This window comes from Nyctereutes procyonoides, unplaced genomic scaffold (genome assembly GCF_905146905.1).
Source record: "Nyctereutes procyonoides isolate TBG_1078 unplaced genomic scaffold, NYPRO_anot_genome, whole genome shotgun sequence".
In the NCBI taxonomy this organism is placed as follows: Eukaryota; Metazoa; Chordata; class Mammalia; order Carnivora; family Canidae; genus Nyctereutes; species Nyctereutes procyonoides.
Genome location: NW_026575128.1, coordinates 2,120,324 through 2,143,237, shown reverse-complemented (window position 1 = coordinate 2,143,237; position 22,914 = coordinate 2,120,324). Strand labels below are relative to the sequence as shown.

The following is a 22,914-nucleotide window of genomic DNA, read 5'->3' as shown; positions in this document are numbered from 1 at the left end:
AGATTTTATTTATTCATGAGAGACAGAGAGGCAGAGACACAGGCAGAGGGAGAAGCAGGCTCCATGCAGGGAGCCCGATGTGGGACTTGATCCCGGGACTCTAGGATCACACCCTGAGCCAAAAGCAGATGCTCAACTGCTGAGCCACCCTGGCCCTGGGATTTTAATTTTATTATTTATTTGGATTTTAATTTAAAAAATTTTTTGAGATTTTGAAGCCATTTCTTCATGCATGATTCTAAAATCCTCCTTTCTTTCCAAAGTCTGCTACATGGATTTGAAAGTTGCTTCCTCTTTACTGTTCTGTCCATAGAATTCAGATCATCCCTAGTCCCATTATATTTCTTCCCAGAGATGTTTTTCTTTTTAGAAAGCAATTTTGATCTCACGGTAGGTATATACATTCTAAATAATTTGGTGGTTCTTGGCCTTTGATAGATACGATCGCTTGCTGGAGACCTGCTCTATTGCCCTTGTGGGAAAATACACCAAGTTCTCGGACTCCTATGCCTCTGTCATTAAAGCTCTGGAGCATTCTGCACTGGCCATCAACCACAAGTTAGAAATCAAGGTAAGGAGAGGTGGCACGTGTACAGCCGAGGCATGAACAGGGAGGGCTTTTGTATTCTCATAGATGCTGCAGGCATATCTGCTTGTATTCCTGGAGCTCAGAATTTCTTTTTTAGAAATAAAATGTACTCATGGTTGGCCCCTGGCTTTGAGAAAGAACAGTATAACATTTTCAGGAAACAACGAACAGGAGAGATGGTCAGAGTAGTAGTTGAGAAAGAGCAAACGGTTGAATCTGAGCAACAGATGACCAAGTAAAATTGCCCCACGAGAACAGGGGAGCCCTGGTGGGCCAGAGGCACATTGCTATTCCCCTGACCTTATCTGTGAAGTGGGAATGCTAATCACCACCTCCTAGAGCTCAGCAGTTTCTTTGAAATGTGTGTTCAGTTGCCTGGCCAGTGCCTGGAGGATGGGTGGCACCCAGTGAATAGTACTTCTTGTGTTCCTGCTCCATGACGTGATGTGCAGAAGCCGAGCTGATGGAATGTCAGGGCCTGGCCCCTGCCTGTCTTCTTCAGGCGGTGAGGTCTTGAGGTTCAGGGCTCAGATTCTGGGTGTCCTCACCACTGGCATGGGGATTGGCTTCCTCCTTCTCCAGGTGTTTCTCCGTGCCATCACTTAGTTTGCTTTGTGCTGGCGAACAGATTACTGTACAATGACCTAGTGTATACGACTTAAGAATTACGGGAGCTTATTACACTTCCCTGACTGACTTTTGCTAGTTATTTGGCTCATTCATCTGTTACATCCACTTGGACGTAATCTGTTAGATGATGGGGGCCGAGTGGGGAATGGGTCCGTGAGGTCTCGAAGGTGTGAAGGGAGCACGCAGGAGAGGGGTGAACCTGTCTGGCTGGATGTGTGAGGAGGGCCAACTTCCTCGAGGAGGGACTCTGGGAAAGTTTGGGACAATGGGTGAGGCGGAAGGGAAGGGATTCAGACAGAAGGGCTTGGAGGCGGGGCTGGTTGGGCACTCAGTGGATGGAAAAGGGTGAACTGGAGGATGCCTGGAGACGGGCCTGTGAGATCCTGAGTCCCGTCAGCTGGGCCGCAGCAGGTCTTACCCTGAGGTTCAGGGAAGTCATCACAGGGTATTGGGCAGGAAGGAGTGGGGAAAAAGTTGAACCACATCATAAGAAGGTGGGCAGAAGATTTGAGGGGACACGTCCCTAAATGACACACCTGATGTGTGTGGAAAGACAGTCAAATTCAGCACCTTTGGTTGTCAGGGAAACAAATGCAAATTAGATCACTGTGAGTCACTAACACACACCTGCCAGGGTGGCTAAGGGTGCTGGTGAGGGTGTGGGACTCGCATCCTTGCTGGTGGGCCTGTGAGGTATCACAGGCACCTTAGGACCCACACGAAGGTAAACTTTCATGCACTTACTCCATGACCCTCAGCACTTCCACTGCCAGATGATTACCCTGAGAACATATGGCCACGAAGCATATTTTTATACAAGAGGACTATTAGGACTACTATTTTGATATCCAGAATCCGGGACCAGTGCAAATGTCCAGAATGAGTCCGTTTACACACGGTCCTCTGTTTCTATGGTGGGAAACCGCCCAGGGGTACAAAGGAATAAACTCGTGACATGCACAGCAACAGGGATGATGAAGCTCGGAGACATCCTGAGCCAAAAAAGCCAGACACAGAAGGCTGCATGTTGTATGTTTTTATTTCTGTGAAGTTCTGAAAGAGGCATCTGCGGGGATAGAACGCCGAGCCGGGGCGTCCGGGGCAGGAGGTGGAGAGGAGGCGGATGGCAGGAGGGCAGAGGGAACTTGCTGGAACGACAGCCATTTTCTTAATCTTTGATTGAGCTGGTGGTCACACCTTTGTGTGTATGTCAGACACAACTCATTGGAGCGTATACTTAAGATGCTTGGATTTTGTCGTATGTGAGTCACGCTTCAGTAAAGGTGCAGACGTGGAAAGCTGTCTAGGCAGGAGATGGGCTGGGGCCATGCATTCCGAGCAGAGCAGACGCTTTAGACTCCCTCCAGTGGGTTGAGGATAGGGCCGGTGGGGAGCCGGATGGGGGGGGTGGGCACGGACTTTTGAAGGCAGCATTTGTATTTTAGAATATAAGATTTTAAAGTTTATTTGAAAATTATTAAGTTAAGGGATCCCTGGGTGGCGCAGCGGTTTAGCGCCTGCCTTTGGCCCAGGGCGCGATCCTGGAGACCCGGGATCGAATCCCACGTCGGGCTCCCGGTGCATGGAGCCTGCTTCTCCCTCTGCTTCTCCCTCTGCCTCTCTCTCTCTCTCTCTCTCTCTCTCTCTCTCTGACTATCATAAATAAATAAAAATTAAAAAAAATAAATCTCCAATGGAGTTTAAAAAAAAAAAGAAAATTATTAAGTTAAAATATCTGAAGATTATGATTTTTAGAAGCTTATTTTCAAGTCAAGGAATATGGGGCATTGAGAGTGTTACGTGGGAGTGAGCAAGAACCCTGACCTTCTCTCTCTCTGTCTGAATAACCCCCAGTACATAGATTCTACGGACCTGGAGCCGAGCACGTTGCAGGAGGAGCCCGTGCGCTACCACGAAGCGTGGCAGAAACTGTGTAGTGCTCAGTGAGTGGTGCCCCCTGGCTTTGGGCGGGGGGCAGCGGGGGCAGCAGAGGGCCGCAGCTTCCACGAGCACAGCGCTATGCTCTCCCGTGCCGGGAGTAGGTTATCTCCCTTTTTTTCAAGATCTTTTCATTATGGCAAAGGCCACAATGTGTATGATGCCAGCCTCACAAAAATGTGGCTTATACACAGTTGAGTGTAGTTGAACCTGAAGAAAACGTGTTCGATTTTATTGACGTTTTGCCATACGCGTCTATCGATGAGGCTTAAAGATTTTCATCCAGGACGTCGGATAAGGGCCCATCAGCAGAATATCCTGGTTTGTTTTCAGCAGCTGTTATTTATAATAGTAAGAAATCAGCACGACAGCCTCAGTTGCTGGAAAGGTGGGGTGTTTCAGAGCCCTGCAGTGTGACTGAGACCGCCGCTCAGCAGGCACGCTCAGTTGACAAGGAGAGGCTCCCCTTCCGCTCAAGGGAGCACTTTAAGCCAGGAAGTAACAAGTCGCGTTCTTTTTTTTTCTTTAAACAAGTCGCAGTCTTAACATATATTTTTTACGTGCATTTTTAACATATATTAAAAATTATGAGAGAATCCACGTGTACCATTTTTTTTTTTACTTTAAGCATTTTGTAACATCACTCAGAAACATTTAGTGCACATTTTCTAAGTTCATAGTGTTTACGTACAGCTCGCTGGCGATCTCGAAATCACCGTCAGAGACCCAGTGGCAACACACACAGAGTGACTTGGTGGCACCAGTGTCTTGGGAATGGCTCCTTGGGTGGTGACTGCGAGTCGGGCTGGCGGGCAGGGCCAATAGCCTTGTGGTGTGCTCTCTCGTACAGTGGAGTGCTGGTTCCAGGGGGATTTGGTGTTCGGGGGACGGAAGGAAAAATCCAAGCAATCGCCTGGGCTCGGAAACAGAAGAAGCCTTTTCTGGGTAAGGAGTAGCGGAGATCAAGAAAAGGTGCCACGTGGGAGCTGGGGAATAAAACAGCCAGGTTACTGAGACCGAGCATTAGGTGCCGTCTTTCTGGGTAGCAACTCAAGTAGAAGCATTTTGGTTCCTTTTGGGAGAAAATCAGACCGTCTTACCATGAAAAGTTTTATTTTAAGGGTTTTTTTTTTTTTTTTTTTAAGATTTTATTTATTCATGTGAGACAGAGGCAGAGGGAGAAGCAGGCTCCATGCAGGGAGCCTGACATGGGACTTCATCCCGGGTCTCCAGGATCATGCCCTGGGCTGCAGGTGGCGCTAAACTGCTGAGCCACAGGGGCTGCCCACCATGAAAAGTTTTAAAGAGCGTGTACAACCCTGTGTAGGCGTCCTGGAATTTGGGGAGAACGGAATAGCAAGCAGGAAGTCTTGGCCCCTACCTGGTCCCAGCTGCGTGGCAGGACACGTAGTGCAGAGTTTCACGTCGTCCCTTGGAATCGGGCAGAGTGGTTCTGGATGCTCTCTGGTGCTGCAGATTTGAATAATTTTCAACATGATAGGTTGTAAATGGGGACGTCACGAGAGAGAGGAAAACTTGAATTTTTTAGTATGAATAGAATATTGTTTAATTCTAAGTGGAATAGCTTCTAAAACCTGGAATCTTCGTATGAGAAGTTTTTGAGAGCTGAGACCCCCAGTGTTTGAAAGCTGATACAGCGGGGGCAGGGGGCTTGTTTGTGGCAGGAAAGTACGAGAGTTTGTGATTGTCCTCCTGGGAGCACCAGGCCGCAGGGGCCAGGGCAGGCTGGGGGAAGGTGGGAGCTGCCTTTTCGACGGAGCTTCACGTGTGTTTTCCCTCCACCTGCAAGGTGTGTGCTTAGGAATGCAGTTGGCGGTGGTTGAATTTTCAAGAAATGTGCTGGGATGGCAAGGTAAGTGTTCGTTAAAAACCTTGCTAAATTCTTGCCGAAGCGTTTCGTGGAGGGTCTGAAGCCTGGCGCCTGGTGGGTGACGGGGACCGTGGAGGGGGCCCAGCCTGGCTTCGTGGGACGTCGTGGGGGCACAGGGAAGGGGAACTGCCGGGTGCACCGAGGGAAAGCACGGCTCCTCCCAGCCTACTGACTGCAGGAAGGGGGGACCGCCCCGGCTCTCTGCCTGTGTTTGCTGCCCTGGACGGAGTGGCCTGCACCCCCCTCGCCGTAGCCACCGTCCCTGAGCTGGTGCCGAGCAAGGAAGCTCTGGCCTCCCTGAGGCTGTGCGGTTATTAAGAGCTCGGGCCCCGGAACTGGTCAGATCTGGGCTCACATTCGACTCTGCCTCCTTGCGGGTGACTAGGTAACTCACCTAGCCTTTCTGGGCTTCTGTTTCTTCCGTCAAACGGAGTGATGCTGGCCCCTAGTTCTCATGCTTGTAAGAAGGAAATGCAAATGTGTGTAAGTAGTCCCAGCATGCTGCATGGCAGACGGGAGATTCTCTGTGCCTCCAGCCCACCCGAACGCTCCGTGGCCTCCCACCACGTTGTATCAGGTCTCACGAGGCTGTGGGGCGACTGGGCTCAGCAGGCTGGTTTCCTGCTCCCGGTTGTGCATCAGATCACCCTGCCGAGCATTCAGCCCTGCCCAGCAGGGACATAGAGATGCTTCTCTCCACGCAGCGAGGCTCATCATTCACTAATTCAGCCGCAGCCTCTCACAGCGTGGCGACCTACCAGCCTCCAGAATCGCAGGCCCGGTGTGCACGCGCTCAACAAGCTTGCTAATGTCCCAGGGCCAAGCGCGGTTGGCGGAGGGGACCACAGTGCCCCTGAGGGGCGAGGTGCTCTGGGACCACCGATGAAGAGCCCCCCACGGCCCCTCTCGTCCCCGCAGCCCAGCCGACAAGGTTTTTCAGAAAGACCTCATGAGTTGTAAGAAAGAAACCAAGCATCCTGAGGAGCGTAAGCAGTGGTCCTGCTCCACAAGGGACACGGGGCTCTCCTGTTAGGGTTGGGCTCCTTGTACGTGTTTCTGAGAGGCCAGCCTGCCAGGTACCCCGAGGGGGTACGGTGGCCGGTCTGTGGGCAGCACACCCTTTAGCTGTGGCTCCCGAGCCCCTGGCAGCCGGTGTCCTGACCACCCACCACCCTGGAGCTGGCCCTCTGGGCCCTTGGACCTTCCCAGCCACGCTCCACTGCCCACTCAGGGTCCCAGGTGGGTGAGCGACCCGGTGACGAGCCTCCCTTCAGCGGGGAGTTGGCCCTGCTGAGGCCCAGCAGGGAACGGTACCCGGCCTGTCACACAAGGGGCCGGGCGGGACCAGGAACTGGGTCCTTTTCCTTTTAGTCTTTAGTGGTTTTGCTCCCAGCTGGACCATAAATTCAGTAAAGGAAAGGGAGGTCACAGGGTTCTGGGATCAGTGACTTCCTGCTGCATGAGGCGGTTAGGCAGCGTGAGGTGCTGCGGATGAGAGACGGCCTGAAACAAGAAGGGGAGAGTTGAGGCGCCCGCGTAAGAGCTGCCGTACGGAACTGTTCCCTGAGCAAACATGATGAGGTTGTGCCGCTGGTTCCGATTTCCCCATTTTTGCAGCTTGGCTCCAGAGAGCCAGCAGGTGGAAAACGGTCCCCGCGTTTGTGTGCTCGGTGCCTCGGGCCTTTGGGTTACCCCTGGTTTTATTGCCATCGCTGAACGGTCACGTTGAACTGGGGAGGGCATTTGTGGTTCAGAGCCAAGGAAAGACCCTTGGAAATCATCAGTGTTGTTGGTGTCCGTTGTCGTAACGTAAGGTTTTCGATTTTTCAGATGCCAATTCTACGGAGTTTGACCCTAAGACCAATCATCCTGTGGTGAGTCCAGTGTTTGAACCTCACCAGGGCTCAGAAGGGCGTGGAGGGGGCGGTCGCGGGAGCTGTTAATGCTCAGACACAGGAAGGGGACCGCTGAGCCCATCCCCGGGACCCTCAGCCCGGCCGGATGGGAAGAATTTTCCATTTTCATTGCATGATCTCTCACTTCTCTTCCCAGTTTGCAGCAGAAAAGGTTTAAGACAGTTAGCAGCCCGGTGGTTCCCGGCTATGATAACGCTCTGTCCGCGCCCCCTCGGGCACCACGAGGCTGTAACACCACTGCTGTAACGCAGCTGCACCCAGTGCACACTCGCGGGGTACCCAGTGCGCCAGGCGCTGCCCTCACCCCTCTAGAGACCTCACCCCTCTAGAGACGCCTGTTCGTTTCATCCTAGACAGCCCGGGGGGTGGGCAGGTTATTCGAGAGCTGAGGAATGTGGCTCTGACGTGCTTAGTGGTAACCGGAGCCCGTGGGGGCCGCATGCCTCCTGTGATTGGGGCTCCGGGGGAGGGACAGCGACTCTGGTCCTCTTCAGACTTCGCCAGGGGGTGACAGGTCTGCTCTCGATGACAGCAGCGATGTTGTGATACAAGGTGGTCAGAGCTCTGGATCTCAGGGCATTTGAACAGCATCCATGTGCGTGTGTTGGCCTGAAACTGAACTTTGCTCACATGAAGAGCTCAGGAGAAGAAGAGTGTAGGGTTTGAGGTGTGCAGCCTCTCGGCGGTGGGAGAGCAGGGCCCAGAGACAGTCCTCGCAGCCGGGGGGTGCCCACAGGAGCCCAGAGGAGCCCGGGACCGAGCTCCGCGCTGTCCTTCGAGCGGCTCATCAGTCCAGGAGAGGAGACGTGTGTTCGAACCTATCCCATCTCGCATCCGTGCTGCCGTGTTGGGCTCTAGAAGGTGCTGTGGCCCAGCAGCCCTCGTGATCTGGAGTGCTGGGGGCAGGAAGGGCCAGGGGCGAGGGCCACTGTGTTCCTGCAGCCCAGGGCGGCCGCCTGAAGGCTTAAGCCCCACCCAGCACGGGGTAAAAAATGCCGAGAGGGAGGCCTTTCCCCAGCGACGAGTGTCATACCCCCTAGTGTCACACCCCCGCCACGCAGGGAGATCAGAGCTGCTCACAGGCCCCGGCCCCTGGGCAGGCGGGCTCTCTGCCAGCGGAAGCAGAGTGTGGTAGCACGTGCTTGTTTTTCGGATGCCTCCAGGTCATAGACATGCCGGAGCACAATCCTGGGCAGATGGGTGGAACCATGCGGCTGGGCAAGAGGAGAACCCTGTTCCAGACCAAGAACTCGGTCATGAGTAAGCGCTGCCTCCCCGGCCCGCCTGCAGCAGGCACGTCCAGGACTCACGTCTGGGGCTGCTGCTGGGCTGCGAAGGGCCAGGCTGAGGCGTCTTGGGTTTTCTCACTTGGCGAGTTCTTTTCTTCCCCTTCCTACTCAATAGCCGAGGAAGCGGTGTGGCTCTTAGCCCACGGGTGGTGCGGTCAGGGGCCTGGGGGCCTCGGGTGCGGGCGGGCCAGGAGGGGGCAGTGATAAAATTACTAATGTGTTAGTGTTAAAGATGTAGGGAAAATTGGGGGAGGAAGATATTGAGAATTACTCCAGCGTCGTTTCCTTGCTCACTGGGAAAATTCCGTCCCAGTGTCTGTCGTAGTTCGCGTCCCTGGAGTAGGCCACCTTGCAGTCCGGCTGCGAGTCCGCGGGCTCGGGGCCTCCCCCGGCCGCCCCCTGAGCAGGTGCAGCGCTGGCACTGGGGTGCTCTGCGGACCGTCACTTAACTGCATGGCGCTCCCCGGCCCCGGGTCCCCGAGGCCATCGCCATGGCTCTGGGAGTGTCTCTGTCAGGGCTTAGCTGTTGGACGTGTCTGGGGGGGTTTTCCCAGGCAGTTGCCAGGAGAAAAGTGCTTCGTACCCCAGTAGTCCCGCGTTGGGAGCTGGTGATGGGAACGTCTGTTTTTGTTACGGTTTTCCTGGCGTGGTCAGTAAAACTAAGCCCGAGAATGAGCCAAAGCTGCGCTGCTGCGAGCAGGCAGCCGGGGTTGGCGGGAGGAGCCCAGAAACGGCCTCCAGGGGCCTGGCTGCTGGGTGATCGCCGTGCGCTGAGAAGCAGGTGCGGTCACGGGTAGCTCGTGAGCCGGGATCCCCTGCATTGGCGTGCTCTCTCCTGCCAGGGAAGCTTTACGGAGACCCGGACTACCTGGAAGAGCGGCACCGCCACAGGTTTGAGGTGAGGAGGCGCTTTGTGACCTTTAACCGCTTCTCCTCTGGAAACACAGGAAGCCGAGAGGTCTGCCAACTTCCTCTTCACGTGTCCGCAGGTGAATCCAGTCTTGAAGAAGTGTTTGGAAGAGCAGGGCCTGAAGTTCGTTGGCCAGGATGTTGGGGGAGAGAGGATGGAGATCGTGGAGCTGGAGGGTGAGCGTGGCGGCCGTGTCGGGGGGGTCAGCGGGTGCCGGGCACGGGGGCGTGAGCGCCCAGCTGGTGGCCGGACGGTGAGCGCGGGCAGCCCTGCTCTGCGGGGGGTGCTCTCGGGGACCAGGCCCTGGGAGCTGGGAGCCTGGCCTCGGGCCTCGTTGTCTGGAATGAGGGCTTGCACTTGCTGCTGCTCTGAGGAGCTGCACACTCGGTCCTGTGGCAGCGCCAGCTGGGGCAGGCTCCCTGGAGGGGCGGCCTCCTGAGCCCTCCGGGCACCAGCGGGCAGGGCCAGGGCATCGTGTGAGCCCCCCTGTCTCTGTCCCACCCCCCGCCCCCACTTTGTGGCTGCCTTCACGCAGGTCCTGATTACGATTCTATTTTTAGATAATTGTAGGGTCTGTAGGAACAAACGTTGGACGGGGTTTGCTCCTTTTCTGTGTGGATGGACAGAACAAAAGTGCTTTTGCGTCTGTTTCAGATCATCCCTTTTTCGTTGGGGTTCAATACCACCCAGAGTTCCTGTCCAGGCCCATCAAGCCTTCGCCTCCATACTTTGGGCTCCTGCTGGCCTCTGTGGGGAGGCTCCCGCATTACCTCCAGAAGGGCTGCAGGCTCTCGCCCAGGTGCGGTCACTCTTCTCTGGTCCATCGGGGTCCCCGGCTCGTTGCCATGGGCATGCTCTCCTCCCTGGGGTCCTTGGGCTGCTTGTGTGCCGCCCGGCCCTCACCTGGCCTCTGGGATCGCAGGTGGTGGGAGCACCCTGGGGTCCCCTTCCCGCTGACAGCCACAGCCCCGCCCTGGAGGGTCTCCTGCCCCACCACCACCTTTATCCGGGCCCAGTTACTACTCACGTTGAGCTGGTGGTTAGAGTTTCAGGAGCGAAGTAGAAATCGAATGTGTATCTCGTCTAACCAGAAGCAGAAAATGCCTCCTCCGCATCTCTGTGCTAAATACGTGGTGCAGGGGAGCATCTTTCCGACTCCTGCTGCGTGCGGACCGTGTCCCTGTGGTGCTGGTGGTTGGGAGGACGGAGAGGGAAAGTGTGTCTTTGGTGGGAGACAGTGAATAAACTGCCTGAATTCCACAGGGACACCTATAGTGACAGGAGTGGCAGCAGCTCCCCGGACTCTGAAATCACTGAGTTGAAGTTCCCATCCATAAATCACGACTGATGGTCACGTAAGTGGTGTTCTTCAGCTCTAGTATTTGCGTGCATTGGTTTTAATGGTGGTAACGCTGGAGTTAAGATACCACGAAAGTGGGGGATCCCTGGGTGGCTCAGCGGTTTGGCACCTGCCTTCGGCCCAGGGCGTGATCCTGGAGTCCCGGGATCGAGTCCCACATCCGGCTCTCTGCATGGAGCCTGTTTCTTTCTCCCTCTGCCCTCTCTCTCTCTCTCTTTCTCTTTCTCTCTCTCTCTCTCGAATAAATAAGTAAAATCTTAAGAAAGAAAAAAAAGATACCACGAAAGTTTGGCGTTGAGAGCTTTACCTGCCGGAGGATGTGGATGGTAAGGTCCGTGTGGGCATCAGGTGGGCGAGGCCGCTCTGGGCGGCGGCGCACCTGTCCCCAGGGGCTCCAGTCACCGGCACTGGTCTTGTCGCCGCTACATTCAGGTGCTGGTGTGACCTAATCCCAGGGGAACTGGGTTCTCAGACCTGGGTACCTTGTGTAGCCGTGAACTCAGAGGTCTTGAGGGAGGTGACCACGGAGACAGAATGATCACGTTTGCAGCCACTCAGGCTTCCGTCAGGGAGTGCTTAAAAACTGACACAACACACAACACTTTTATGTTGGTTGCTGTTTATTCTGGAAATCCCCTAAGATCCGGACAATCACCAGGCATGCTTTGAACATTGATCTTTACGTTGACAGGGTTCATATGCTTATGACATGGGGTAGCTGTGGGCACCGCCCTAAAATTATGCTAAGTATTGTGACAGTGGAGCCAACCTTGTTGGCCACCTGCTGTGAGTGCACCTCCTGGTGGGTGTGGAGGGAGGGGGTTGGGGTGTCAGTGGTCTGTGGGGTCTGAAAGGAGAAGCAGGGATGTGGTGTGGGCCCATGTGGGGGGGTCCCACCACGGGCAGGGAAAGCTCCCACCAAAGCGGCCCGGGCGTGCGGCCTCCCGACCCCGCACACCTCGCATTGACCACGGGGCCTCTGGCTGCGTGCATGGTCCCGCAGGCACACACCTGTGCCCTCCTGCCCTGGACACTGAGCCCCCCGGCCTGTGGGTTCGCCCGGAGGAGGGCCGTGTTGTGTTGGCACAGATGCACCCCGTCTCCCCACCAGCGGTTTGCTGCCTGCGAGTCGGAGAAACCGCCCTAAAGAGAAAGCGAACGTTGTCAGGGGCTGGATGGTCAGTGGAGCCTGGATCCTCCTGCGTCGCCACATGGGGGCCTCCATGCTGGTGGCCGTGAGGACGCTGATGCGCGGACAGGAGTGCAGGCATCGGGTGGAGGAAGGAGTCTTGTGAGATTTGGAAAATGTGTGATTGTGTAGGAATTACAGATTTAGCTTCTAATTATTCATATTAGGCTCCCACCACTGGCTTTCACCGGGGGCGGGCGTGGTTTGCGGTAGCAGCTGACTGTAAACTCCCTTTCCTACCTGAACGTGCATCACGTAACTGCTCTTTTTGTTCTTGTTTTAAACAGGGGCGATCTTCGGGAGAGCCTTCGGACTCTGAGAGTTTACAGCTTTGATTTTACACTCAGCTTTTGACACTTCCTTTAAATTATGTTTTTATTAAGATTATTTTATTATGGGGCAAAGGTATTTGGAAGACTTTGTGACTCACGTGGCCCATCCTGTGTGTTGGCCCCTGGACAGCGTGCGCCCGGCATCCACACCCCACGTGGGCCCCGCCGCACTCGGCCGAGGAGGAGGAGGAGGAGGAGGAGGGCGGCCCCTGGGTGGGAGTGGAGGATGCCCCTGCTGGGGGAGCGCCCGTTGGTCACCTCGTTTCTCCAACTACCTCCCGTCGTCGTGGATTCACGTGGGTAGCCGTGGTTTCCCTGGAAGGCCGAGGCCGAACCGTAGGAGGTGCCGCACAGACCCAGTGCCCGGAGGGACAGCTCGGGACGCTCGGTGCTGGTACCCGGAGGGCAGCGCCGCCCCCGGGAGCAGTGAGAGGACGGGGGCCTCGGCGCCCACGGTGGCCGGTGGGGACGGTTCGTTCGGTGTCTGCAGCGTGGTTTCCGAATCCCCGTCCTCTGGCCGAGCCTCTCCTCCTGGGGCTGGGCCGTACTCCTTGCATCAAGGGGTTGCTTAAAAAAAAAGAACAAAGCATCTTTGGGGGAAACTGCCTCTAGAAGCCTCTCCTGTACCGACAGCTTTGCCTGAGGGGAGCTCTTGCTTCCAGAACGGTGTTACTGCAGCTGAAACGCAATCCAAAAGCTATTTTCTTATCGCGGTGCATCAACAGGCACTGCGGTGCCCGCTACCCCTAGCCAGACTCCGTGTATTCTCTAACTTAAGAAATAAATGACGCAGAACGGGACCCACTGCGTGTGTTGTGCTCCTGGCGTGGGACGTGGCCGTGTGCCCCGGACCCTCAGCACCTGCCTGCCCTCTGGTGGGGCAGCCTCAGTGGGGGAGCCGAGCTTTGCTCAGAAACCGAGAGGAGGGGATCCCTGGGTGGCGCAGCGGTTTGGCGCCTGCCTTTGGCCCAGGGCGCGATCCTGGAGACCCAGGATCGAATCCCACGTCGGGCTCCCTGCATGGAGCCTGCTTCTCCCTCTGCCTGTGTCTCTGCCTCTCTCTCTCTCTCTGTGACTATCATAAATTAAAAAATAAAAAAAAAAAAATTAAAAAAAAATTAAAAAAAAAAAAACCGAGAGGAGCCTTTTCCTTCCTCCAGGGCTCGACGCCGGCAGGACGGCTTTATCCGCCCCGGGTCCTCCTGTCCTGGCCTTGTGCGTCCCGGGCCGAGTCCGTTCCCTGCGTGTGCAGTGACCTTGGCACCCGCCCACCCATCTCTGGCTGCTGAGCCCACGTGCTGGCGGCAACGCGGTGTGCGGGGCAGAGGCTCAGCCTGCACTGCCTTTCCTTGCAGCCGGGAGAGAAGCCGGGTTCCTGGGTCGGGGAGAAAACCGTTTCTTTGTTACCGTGTGGTGCAGTTCCTCCGTGGTCCAGAGGAGCGGACTTCCCTGGACGCCTGTCCCCGCTGGGGCCCCGGAGCTGGAGTCTGCCCTCCCCTGGCAGGGGCAGCTGCGCCCCCTCTGTCCCCATTACCGCCGCCCCAAGCCAGTGTCCCAGCCTGTCACACTGGCCTCGTACCTCGACTGCCTCGGCCGCGACTGATGGGGTGAAGTCTAAGCCCTGCTTCCCCGGGGTTGCGTCACACAGTCGGGATGGTTTCCGAGAGAGCCGTTCCCCACACTGAGGCTCTGACGACAGCCGCGCTCCATGCAGCAGCGGGGCCTCGGCTGGGCATGGGGTGGTCTGCAGAGCCCCATGGTGCGCCGATGTCCTGCCCGTGCCGGAGCGCGCCACAGCTGACCCGCCATCGGGTACTGGCTCCCCGGGCCTGGGGGCCTGAACAGCCCTGCCCCCCGCCCCCCCCCCCCACCAAGGTGGCAGAGTCGGGCCGGTTCTGAGCCCCACATCCCGGAAGAGCTGCCCTGGATCCGGCGCGCCTGCTCCTCTGGCTTCCCGAGCAGCACCTCCTCTGTGCCATCCTCACGGAGCCTCTGCAGACCTGTTCAGGCCCTGGGCCGGGGTGACCTGGGGCCCAGGGGCTGAGGAACAGGAGGCAGTAGGTGACCAGTCAGGACACACGTCCATTATCCGCATGTCTGGGAAGCAGTGGGAGCGTGGCGCGGGCCCTGGCAGCTGCACAGCCCCGCGGCCCCGGGACGGGGAGCCGTGCATTCCGGGGCCCCGGGCGGTGCCCTGTTCCACCAGGTTCCGTATGTCCCCGTGGCTCAGACCCCGAGTCCAGGGGCATCCTTGTGTGTTTCCCCTACTACCTGCCTGATGTGGGTTCTGGACGGCAGCCGCGACCCGACGCCCCCGCTCCCTGTGGTCTGGAGCCTGCGCTGGGCGAGAGGGCGAGGAAAGGCTGCAGAGCGCGATGGCTGGTGCTGCGGCAGGAGGCTGGAAGCAGGAAGGGGGGCTCGGGGGGCTCCTGGAAGCAGGAAGGGGGGCGCAGTGGGGCAGGGCAGGGGGAAGTTGAGCCCAGAGTGAGCAGGCTCCTGCAGCGTGGGGAGGGGCCCTCCGGGGGGGAGGCGGCCAGTCGAAGGCCCTGCCGCAAGTGTGTTCAGGGGACGGGGTGGCCGTGTGGCCGTGACGCGGGCGAGGGACAGGAGGGGGCGAGGGCAGAAGGGCCGGCTGCGGAGTTGCAGGCCCGCTGTTCTGACTTTGCCTCTGGTGGAACGGGGGCTCCTGCGGGGCCCTGTGCCCTGACGCCACCTGACGTTCGCTGGTCATCTCCGCTCTGTGTGCGGACCTGACGGGGGTGGCCTGAGCGGGGATCCTCGCCCGGGGCTGGAGGGAGCCTGACGTGGAGGTCAGACCCCTCCTGGCAGGCGCTGGTGGTGCTGGAGAGACACGGGCGTCAGTCTGATGGTGACCATGGGCCCCTGCCCGTGCCCATTTCCCGTCTTACAGAGGAAGAAACTGAACAGCGGGAGCACTTGGCCGCTGAGGGCCCGTCTCTAAGGCCAAGCCGCACCTGCCCGGGCCCCACGCTCTGGGCGGGAGGAGCCCCGCGCTGGCTGGGCCTCGTGGATGGGGGCGGGCGCAGGACTCCCCACTCAGCTGCGCGCAGCAGCTCACCGGGCGTCCTAGAAAGAACCATCCTCGCCCCAGGTGCATGGAATTTATTAAAGGGCTGTGACGGTCACAGGTTCCAGCAAAGGCCACGGTGGGGGCTGCAGAGTGGCCTGTTGGCCCCGGAGCCATGTGCCCGAGTGGGCCCTCCCCAGGCTTTCCCAGTGATACATTCCTTCTGGTGCGTCTCGCCCCTGCATCCGAGACCCAGGCCGGTCAAAAGGAGCCTCTGAGGAAGCAGGGCGGTCCTTAGAGCTTGGTCCCAGGGTGGCTCCGGCCGTTTTCAGCAGCGCTTTCTGGAAGCACGGTTGCTGGGGTTTCGTGCGAAGAGCCATTTCTCGGCTCTGCGGACCCGGATCTGCTCGGGCTCGAGGCCCCCGCACGGGCGACCAGCGGGAGGCGGTCGGAGGAGCGCCCCCTCCAGGTGAAGCTGGCCTCCGCCCGCCCGCCGCAGGGACCCTCACAGGACGCAGCAGGTGCAGGAGATGGGCCGGCGCCGCTGCAGCTGCTGCTGGAGCTGCTCCTTCTCCGCCATCAGCACCTTCAGCCTCTGCTCCAGGTTGCCCAGCTCGGCCGCCCACTTCTGCGGGCGCCACAGAGACAGAGTCCACGGCGGGGCCGCCTGGGGGCGCCCCCTCCACCTGGCCTTGAACCGATGGAGGGGGTAGAGACCCAGGGGCCCCGGGTGGGGGTTGAACCGATGGAGGGGAAGAGCCAGGGGGCCCAGGGTGGGAGGGTGATTCCCGGAGGCCACTGGGAGGCACGCCGTCCCCTTGAGGCGGGAGCTGGTCCCTGCTGTGCCGCACCCCTGACAAGTCAGGCCTGGGTCTGGAGGGAAGCCGCCTGACCCGACTCCCGCCAGCATCCCAGACCCCGGCCCACCCAGCCTCTGGCGCCTCCCAGTTCCGCGGCCGCGTGCCCCCCTCTGGCCATCAGCCCCTTGTCCCTCTCTGCTTTCCTGCGCCTGACGTGGGACCGAGTCCAGCGCTGACTCCCTCCCGTCGTAAGGGCCTCCCCCAAACGCAGTACAGTCTTCGGGTGCTCCTAAAACTGCTCGCCATGCCCCCTCCCCTGGCTGGCCCAGCCCACGAGTGCGCACACGGGGGCGGCGGTCACTGCGCTCAGCCTCTGGGGGCGGGGGGCCGTGCCGGGGCCGGGGAACCCGCTGGCCCTCCCGGGAGCGCACCTGCTGGCACCACTCCTGGATGGCGTGGACGGACAGCGGACCCTGGATGCTCCCGTCCCGCCGCAGGAACACCTCACCCTGGTCGGTCTCGTAGAGCTGCGGCTGTGCCGGGGCCCGGGGGCCGTGCACACTCAGGCGGATCACCTTGGGGGGGCGACAGCGGCTCTGGCAGGCTCCTCGGGGCGCCTGGGGCCACCTGGGGGGGCGGGGGGCTTCGGGGCCCTCCTCGGGTCACGGCCCCACCCCTGCCCAGCCCAGGAGGGTTGAGGCCGGACGGACCTGGACCCTTTCCGGGGAGCCCACCTTGAGGGGCGTGCTGGCGGCCGAGGTGCTGACCACGGGGATGAAGGAGAGCGTGTAGGCGTCGGGGAAGACCTGGGGCCGGAAGCCCTGCAGGACCGAGTCCACCAGCAGGCGCACGCGGTCCTCGTCGCGGTGGCCGCAGCGCACGCCCTGCACCAGGCCGCTGTCCTCGACGCCCACCAACAGGCTGCCGCCCCCGCTGTTGAGGAAGGCGCACGCGTAGCGCCGCAGGTGGTGCTTGAAGGCCAGGCTCAGGTACTCACCGCCGCCGCGCTTGAACTCCACGCTGCGCGTCTCGCTGCCCAGGAAGGCGCCCTGGAAGAGGCGCTCCTGGCCCAGTATCTCTTGGTGCGCGATGGCGCTGTCAGAGCGCGTGCCCCCCGCCTGGCCCCGGGACCCCCGCAGGGCCCGCCCCAGGGTGCTGCTGGGGGGGCTGGGGCAGGGGCTCGGGCCGCTGTCCTCCTCCTGCGGGGGGCGGGGGGTGAGCTGGGAGTCAGCAGCCCCGAGCCTGGCCGCTCGCCGGGGCGCGGAACCTGCGGGGTCCAGCTCTGAGCCGCCCCTGCTCCTTCCTGCTGGGCCTCGGGGTGCGTGGCGGGTCCGACGGGCTCCCCCGCCTGCGGTTGGCACTGCAACTCCTGTGGCCAGTGCCTTCCTACTAGGGTACAGATCCCGAGGCCCTGCGACAGCGAGTGAGGGGGCTCCCAGAAGCCCGCCCCCTCCTGGTCTCCCTGGGATGCCTGCCTCTTGCTTTCCGGACCACGGACCAGTCCGCCCCCCCCCCGCCCCCCCCCCCCGAATCTCCAGCCTCCTCCGGGCCCCTGAGGCCGCATCTACCGTTTCTGCTCTGTTCCGCTGGCCTGGCCTGGGCCTCCTCGCGGCCTCCCTGCCTCCCTCCCTCCAGGCTCCACCCCCCATCCACCCTCATCACTGACCCTGGGATGCAGGGGGACTCTCCGTCCTCCCTAACGGGGTTCTCTGCTGCTGTCCCTGGCTCCTGGTGGCCTCCAGTCTCCAGCCAGTGTGTGTGGGGGGCTTGGTGGCAAGGGGCACGCCCCCACCCGCCCCGCAACCCCCCGAGAAGACGGCTTATCAGAAACCTGAGGAAACTGTCCCGCACACGTGCGCACGCGCCTTCAAGTGCCAGCCACAGAGCTGTTCGGCTCTGCAACAATCTAAACACAGAGTTTTCATCCCAAAAGAAAAGGAAAGCCAAGTGCCCTGGCGTGGCCGCTCCCACCCCTGTAGAGGCCCCCCTGCAGCCCCTGGGGCCTGGCCCCTGCCCCCTGGCCCAGCTCTCCTTCAGCCTGAGCTCCGGAGGCGCCAGACGGCTTGTCCTTATGCACGCGGAACGGTCCCCCCGCCTAGGACGTCCTTCCACTCCCTAGTCCCCACTGGGGCCTCGGTCCTGCGCATCTGTCCCTACAGCTCTGTGACGCCCGCAGCTTTGTGACTCGCTGGGTATGGCTCTGCTCCGAGCTGGGGGCTCCTTGAGGGCAGGGCCGAGCACCCCACGCTCTCCTGCCCACCGCAGCCAGCACAGATCCTGCCCCCGAGTGGACAGTGCATACCCTAGGGCCTGGGCTGGCCCAGGGAGGATGGACAGGGGGCCCAGGGAGGATGGAGAGGGGGGACCCGGGGAGGATGGACGGGGGGCCAGGGAGGATGGACAGGGTGCCCGGGGAGGATGGACAGGGGGCCTGGAGAGGATGGACAGGGGGCTCAGGCAGGATGGCCAGGGGGGCCAGGAGGATGGACGGGGGTTCCAGGGAGGATGGACAGGGACCCAGAGAGGATGGACAGGGGGCCCGGGGGGGATGGACAGGAGGCCCTGGGGACGATGGACAGGGACTCGGGGACGATGGACAGGGGGCCCGGGGAGGATGGACAGGGGGCCCAGGGAGGATGGACGGGGGCCCAGGGAGGCCCCGTGCGGCCCCTCTTCCAGGCTGGAGCTTCCAGGCTGCAGCCAACGACCGCCCTGTGCTGAGGGGGCAGCGTGCAGCGCCAGCCGCAGGCTGTGGTCATCGGGGTAGCACATCCTACCCTGGCTCCTCAAAGACACACCTGTACCCTCCCCCCGCCCTCGCCCCTCCCCCGGGGCGAGGCTCTGGGGTTCGCAGGCCGCACTTACCTCCCTGCAGTTTGGGGGCCCCTGGCCCTCCCCCAGCACCAGCTCCTTCCCACGGGCCGCCAGCTCCTTGGGAATCTGCTGCTCCTCCCAGGCTGTTTGCAGGAGCCGGGGGAGGGAGGCCAGGGTGTCCTCAGGAGCCGACACCTGCACCAGCGCGTAGGCCCTGCGGGGTCGCCTCACCACCTCGATGTGCTCCCGTGGCACCCGCAGCTCCAGCCGCTCCAGGGTGTCTCGCAGCAGGCAGGTGAGCACGGGCACGGAGAACTGGGGGTTCAGGTGGCCCACGTAGAGAATGTGCGTGCCGGGTGTGGTCTTGAGGCCCGAGTCCTCGGGCAGGGACTTGTCCCCCGGGGGCTCTTGCAGTGGCTGCTCGCCTGGGGGCTCCATGAGGGGCTCCTGCCGCTGTTTGCGGCGATCTCTTCCTGGGGGTCTCTGGAGAGGTCTCTCTCAGAAGGGCTTCTGGGACTCCTCACTGCCGCCTGTTCCTCCCAGGACCGCCCAGGGGGCTCAGGGGGCACTGACACTCCTGGGAGGTTCACAGATGGGCAGGGCTGGCTGGGCAGGAGCAGAGGGGTGAGGGTGGAGGGCCAGCCGAAAGGGGCCTGCGCCCCGCCGAGGAGCAGGAGAGGAGAGGGGAGCCAGGGCTGAGGCGGACAACAGAGCGCGTGGGCCTGCCCCTCCATCCCACAGAGGGGAAGACGGAGGCGATGTGCCCCCCAGAGGGCAAGCGGCCCAGAGCTCAGGTCTCAGGGCCCCGCCGCGCCCCTTCACGGGCCCCAGGTGTCCTGTCTTATCCCCCCAGTCCACAGGCTGGAGGAAACGCTTGGGATTCCCTGGCTACCAGAGATTCCTGCTGCCTCCAGACCTCAGGGAAACCTTTTTAAGGGGACCTTGGAGAAGCAGCCGCCACCCAGGGGTCTGAGGACTGGCAACGGCTGCAGTGCTGCTTGCCCTCGCCTGGTCTGAACCTGGTGTGAACCTCGTGAACCTGGTGTGAGCCTGCTGTAAACCTAGTGTGAACCTGGTGTGAACCTGGTGTGAGCCTCATCTGAACGTGGTGTGACCCTGGTGTGAGTCTCATCTGAACCTGGTGAGCCTTGGCTGAACCTGGTGTGAACCTGGTGTGAGCCTGGTATGAGCCCGGTGTGAACCTGGTGTGAACCTGGTGCGAGTCTCATGTGAACCTGGTGTGAACCAGGGGGTTTTAGAGCAGACATCTTTCTGCTTCAGGCACACTGACTGAGGAAAGCTGTGGCCCCTCCCCAGAAAAACGGCCTCCACCCATACACAGCTAATTTGAGGCGGCTGTGGCCCTTCTTAAGAGCTCCTGGTCTAGACAGAGGCCTCCGATCTTGGTCCAGAGAGCAGAAGTGAGGGGGGGCAGAGCCAGGGCCCTGAAGTACGCCCCTCCCACTGGGCCAGGGGCCTCACTCCTGAGCTGTGCCCTGTGTGGCCCACAGCAGCACCTCCACTCACCCCCACACGCCTGGCCTCTGCTCTGTGTGGCGGGTGCCACCGGCCTGCATCTTTCCAGAGTGGATCCTTGGGACAGTCAGGGCCGGGGGAGCAGTGCAGCTGGGGTGGGGGCGTTCAGTACCAACAGGAACAGGAGGAAAGGACATGACCCTCATGTCCTGATGTTCCTGGGGGAGCGTGGGAGGTGCCAGCCCTCAGCTCCCACAGACCCCTGACCCCCAGCCAGCAGCTCCTGGGGACCCTTGGGGGCTTGGCGGGGCAGCCAGAGGGAAGCTGGGGGGAAGTGGGCGGGGCCGGGCACTGCCTGTGATCTCACAGGAGTCAACAATGCCCCTTCCTGGCCACCTCAGGGCTGGGGGCCACAGGTCCCCCCACCTTCCCCTTTAGTCCCCAGTCCCAGGCTTCACGAGCGCAGATGGCCCAGCTACTACCAAGATGAAGCAACGCGCACGGTTGGTTCCAGGTCCTTCTCCCTGCCCCGGGTGGAGGCTGGTGGCCAGAAGCGCCCCGAGAAATAGGTCAAGAATTGCTATTCCCTGTCAAGGACAGGCTTGTCACCTGCTGCTCGACGGGGCCCGAGACATGGGGGATACATGCCTCTGTTAGTGCAGCCGGGGGTGGGGGCGGGGCGGTAAATGCTTCCGCTGTGCAGATGTGGGTAGCCCAGTCCACGCAGCTTCCGGAAGCCCTGAGTGGGCGGCAGAGGCTTCGGTCGGGGAGCCTGTGGGGCCGTGGGGGCACCCCCTCTCCGCGCAGCCATCCTGAAGAAGCTAAGGGCATCTTGTTTCCCCTCAGGATGGAGGAGAAGCTTGGCGGGGGAGGCGGTGTGAGGTGCCGGGGCATGGGGGCGAGGGCCGCGGCTTGCCCTGCCCCGTCCTGCGGGCCATCCCGAGCCACTCAGGTGGGGACCGCGTGGCCTGGCTCTGCTGCCCGGGAGGGAGGCCCTGGGGCTGCGCTGCCGCAGGGACCTGGCAGGCCAGGCCGGGGGCGCGACTGCGCAGCGTGACGCTTGTCCCAAGGCCCGCGGACAGGCCGCCTTCTGTGCGAGGTCTGCACCCCCGAGTCCCCGAACAGCCCCCGTGCTTACTGGGGTCCCTTCGAACACTGGATCGCGTGTTTCCCGTGATCTCTCCTCACCTTACGTGAGAAAACGTCCGTTCCACGTCCTTGCGTGGGGAGGGCGCGAAACGGTCACCGTCAGCACTGAATACATGTAGGAAATAGGATTTCAGACGCTGGAGTGTACTGCAGTGTAACCGGGTTATTTGCAGCATCCGCTTCCTAACTGCAGTGGCCGACATGGGCTCGGTTTTCCAGGACGAGCAGCCCCGCGTCCCCTCACTGGAGGGCTATGACCTTCCTGACACTCTCTACTTGGCACCTAGAGGGAAACAACTCTTGAATTTAAAGTTCAGACCGTAAGTGGACCCAAAGCTGAGGGAGAAGGCAGCTGTGGATACGGCTGTCTTCATGCTACCTGGGGAGTGTCCACTTGGTGGCCCCACGTGGTCGTGATCCCCGAAAGCACAAGGATGGGTGCGTGAAGGGGCAGGGACAGCGATGGCACCTGAGCTCGGCCATTGGGTGGGAGAGGCCAGGAGAGCAAACTGGACCTCAGGGGAGAGGTGGTGTGGACACAGGCCTTGGCCATCTGGGCCCCGGCACTCCGGCCTGTCTTGAGCCCTCCCGTTGCGTATGGGCACCTGCCTGTGGATTCCCACCCATGTCCCACAGGGCCCAGCCCCAGCCTCCCACAGGAGCCTTGGGTCCAGTGTCTTCACCCTGGGACTTGTCACCTGTGGGCTCCTGAAGCACCTGCAGTGGCTGTGGTGTCACAGGCCGGGCATTAATTAATGCAGTTAATGACGCTTGGCTGCCGTGGTGCCTGGACTGGTTTCCAGCTGTGGAGCTTCCTGATGACTGGGGTGACCTGGGGTATTAGGGTAAGGAGGTTGCACAAAGCTGAGGGCAATGGAGGGAGGGGGGGTCTGGGCTCTCCAAGGCAAGAAGGTTCTCTAAGTTTTCAGCTTTGGTTGCAGGGAGGAGGGGGGAGCCACCTTCCAGCTCTTCCGAGGAGGGGTCCACGCGCACCGCCACAGCTGCAAGCCCATGGAGATCTTGGGTGGTTTCATGAAGGTGCCAACGAGAAGGGCTGTGGAGGCTCCAGCCTGACTGCAGCGGTGACCGGGATGGCGTGGCCAGCGGCAGGGAGCGGTGCAGATGGTTCCCTAAGTAGTCAGTGCCTAGACTCTACTGTCCTCTCCTGATGGTCCTCAGCGCTGGAGCCAACGTCCTGTCCTTGTCATGGTGGGGGGGGGCACGTGGAGCTGGTGTCAGGAGGCCTCTGTCCCCCAGTCCCAGAGGCCTTCCCGTCTCGTGGGTGGCTGGACTGGTGGGGTTGCCGGAGTGGTGTCCCCTGCCCTGCAGCATGTGGGTACGGGCCTGCCAGAGGCCACTTCAGCCGCTCCGCATGACTGTGGGTCACTATTAGAAGGCTTGGCTTCAGGAGATCATTTCAAAAGTGTTTTTTTTCTTAGAAGACATTCAATTCTGATCCCAGGGGTGAGGGCAGAGTGAAGGGGGAACAGATCCTCTCCCCTCCTACAGCAGCTGACGTTTGGTTACCTCTCTAGTTCGGTTCCCTTGGAAACCAGGTAGAAGTGGGATGCCAACCGCTTCAAGGCGACGTTGCTTACGGTAA

General features: G+C 60.5%; 2 protein-coding genes across 2 annotated transcripts in view; one reads left to right on the top strand and one right to left on the bottom strand.

The window, feature by feature from the left end:
- CTPS1 (CTP synthase 1) overlaps positions 1-12,844 on the top strand; it is a 30,095-nt gene extending 17,251 nt beyond the window's left edge. The window contains exons 9-19 of the mRNA XM_055341772.1: positions 439-571; positions 3,074-3,162; positions 4,008-4,102; positions 4,968-5,030; positions 6,879-6,922; positions 8,128-8,224; positions 9,096-9,151; positions 9,243-9,339; positions 9,818-9,962; positions 10,427-10,518; positions 12,000-12,844. Of these exons, the coding sequence (XP_055197747.1) occupies positions 439-571; positions 3,074-3,162; positions 4,008-4,102; positions 4,968-5,030; positions 6,879-6,922; positions 8,128-8,224; positions 9,096-9,151; positions 9,243-9,339; positions 9,818-9,962; positions 10,427-10,511 (904 nt within the window). The 3' untranslated portion in view covers positions 10,512-10,518; positions 12,000-12,844. The remainder of the gene's footprint in view (positions 1-438; positions 572-3,073; positions 3,163-4,007; positions 4,103-4,967; positions 5,031-6,878; positions 6,923-8,127; positions 8,225-9,095; positions 9,152-9,242; positions 9,340-9,817; positions 9,963-10,426; positions 10,519-11,999) is intronic.
- Positions 12,845-15,058: 2,214 nt separating this feature from the next.
- On the bottom strand, positions 15,059-21,514 carry SLFNL1 (schlafen like 1). The gene is made up of 6 exons (XM_055341467.1): positions 21,356-21,514; positions 20,224-20,380; positions 18,738-19,159; positions 16,607-17,092; positions 16,304-16,447; positions 15,059-15,700 (listed from the first exon to the last, which is right to left on the bottom strand). The coding sequence occupies exons 1-6, from the start codon at positions 21,512-21,514 to the stop codon at positions 15,578-15,580; spliced, it is 1,491 nt and encodes a 496-aa protein (XP_055197442.1). The 3' UTR covers positions 15,059-15,577.
- Positions 21,515-22,914: the final 1,400 nt, after the last annotated feature.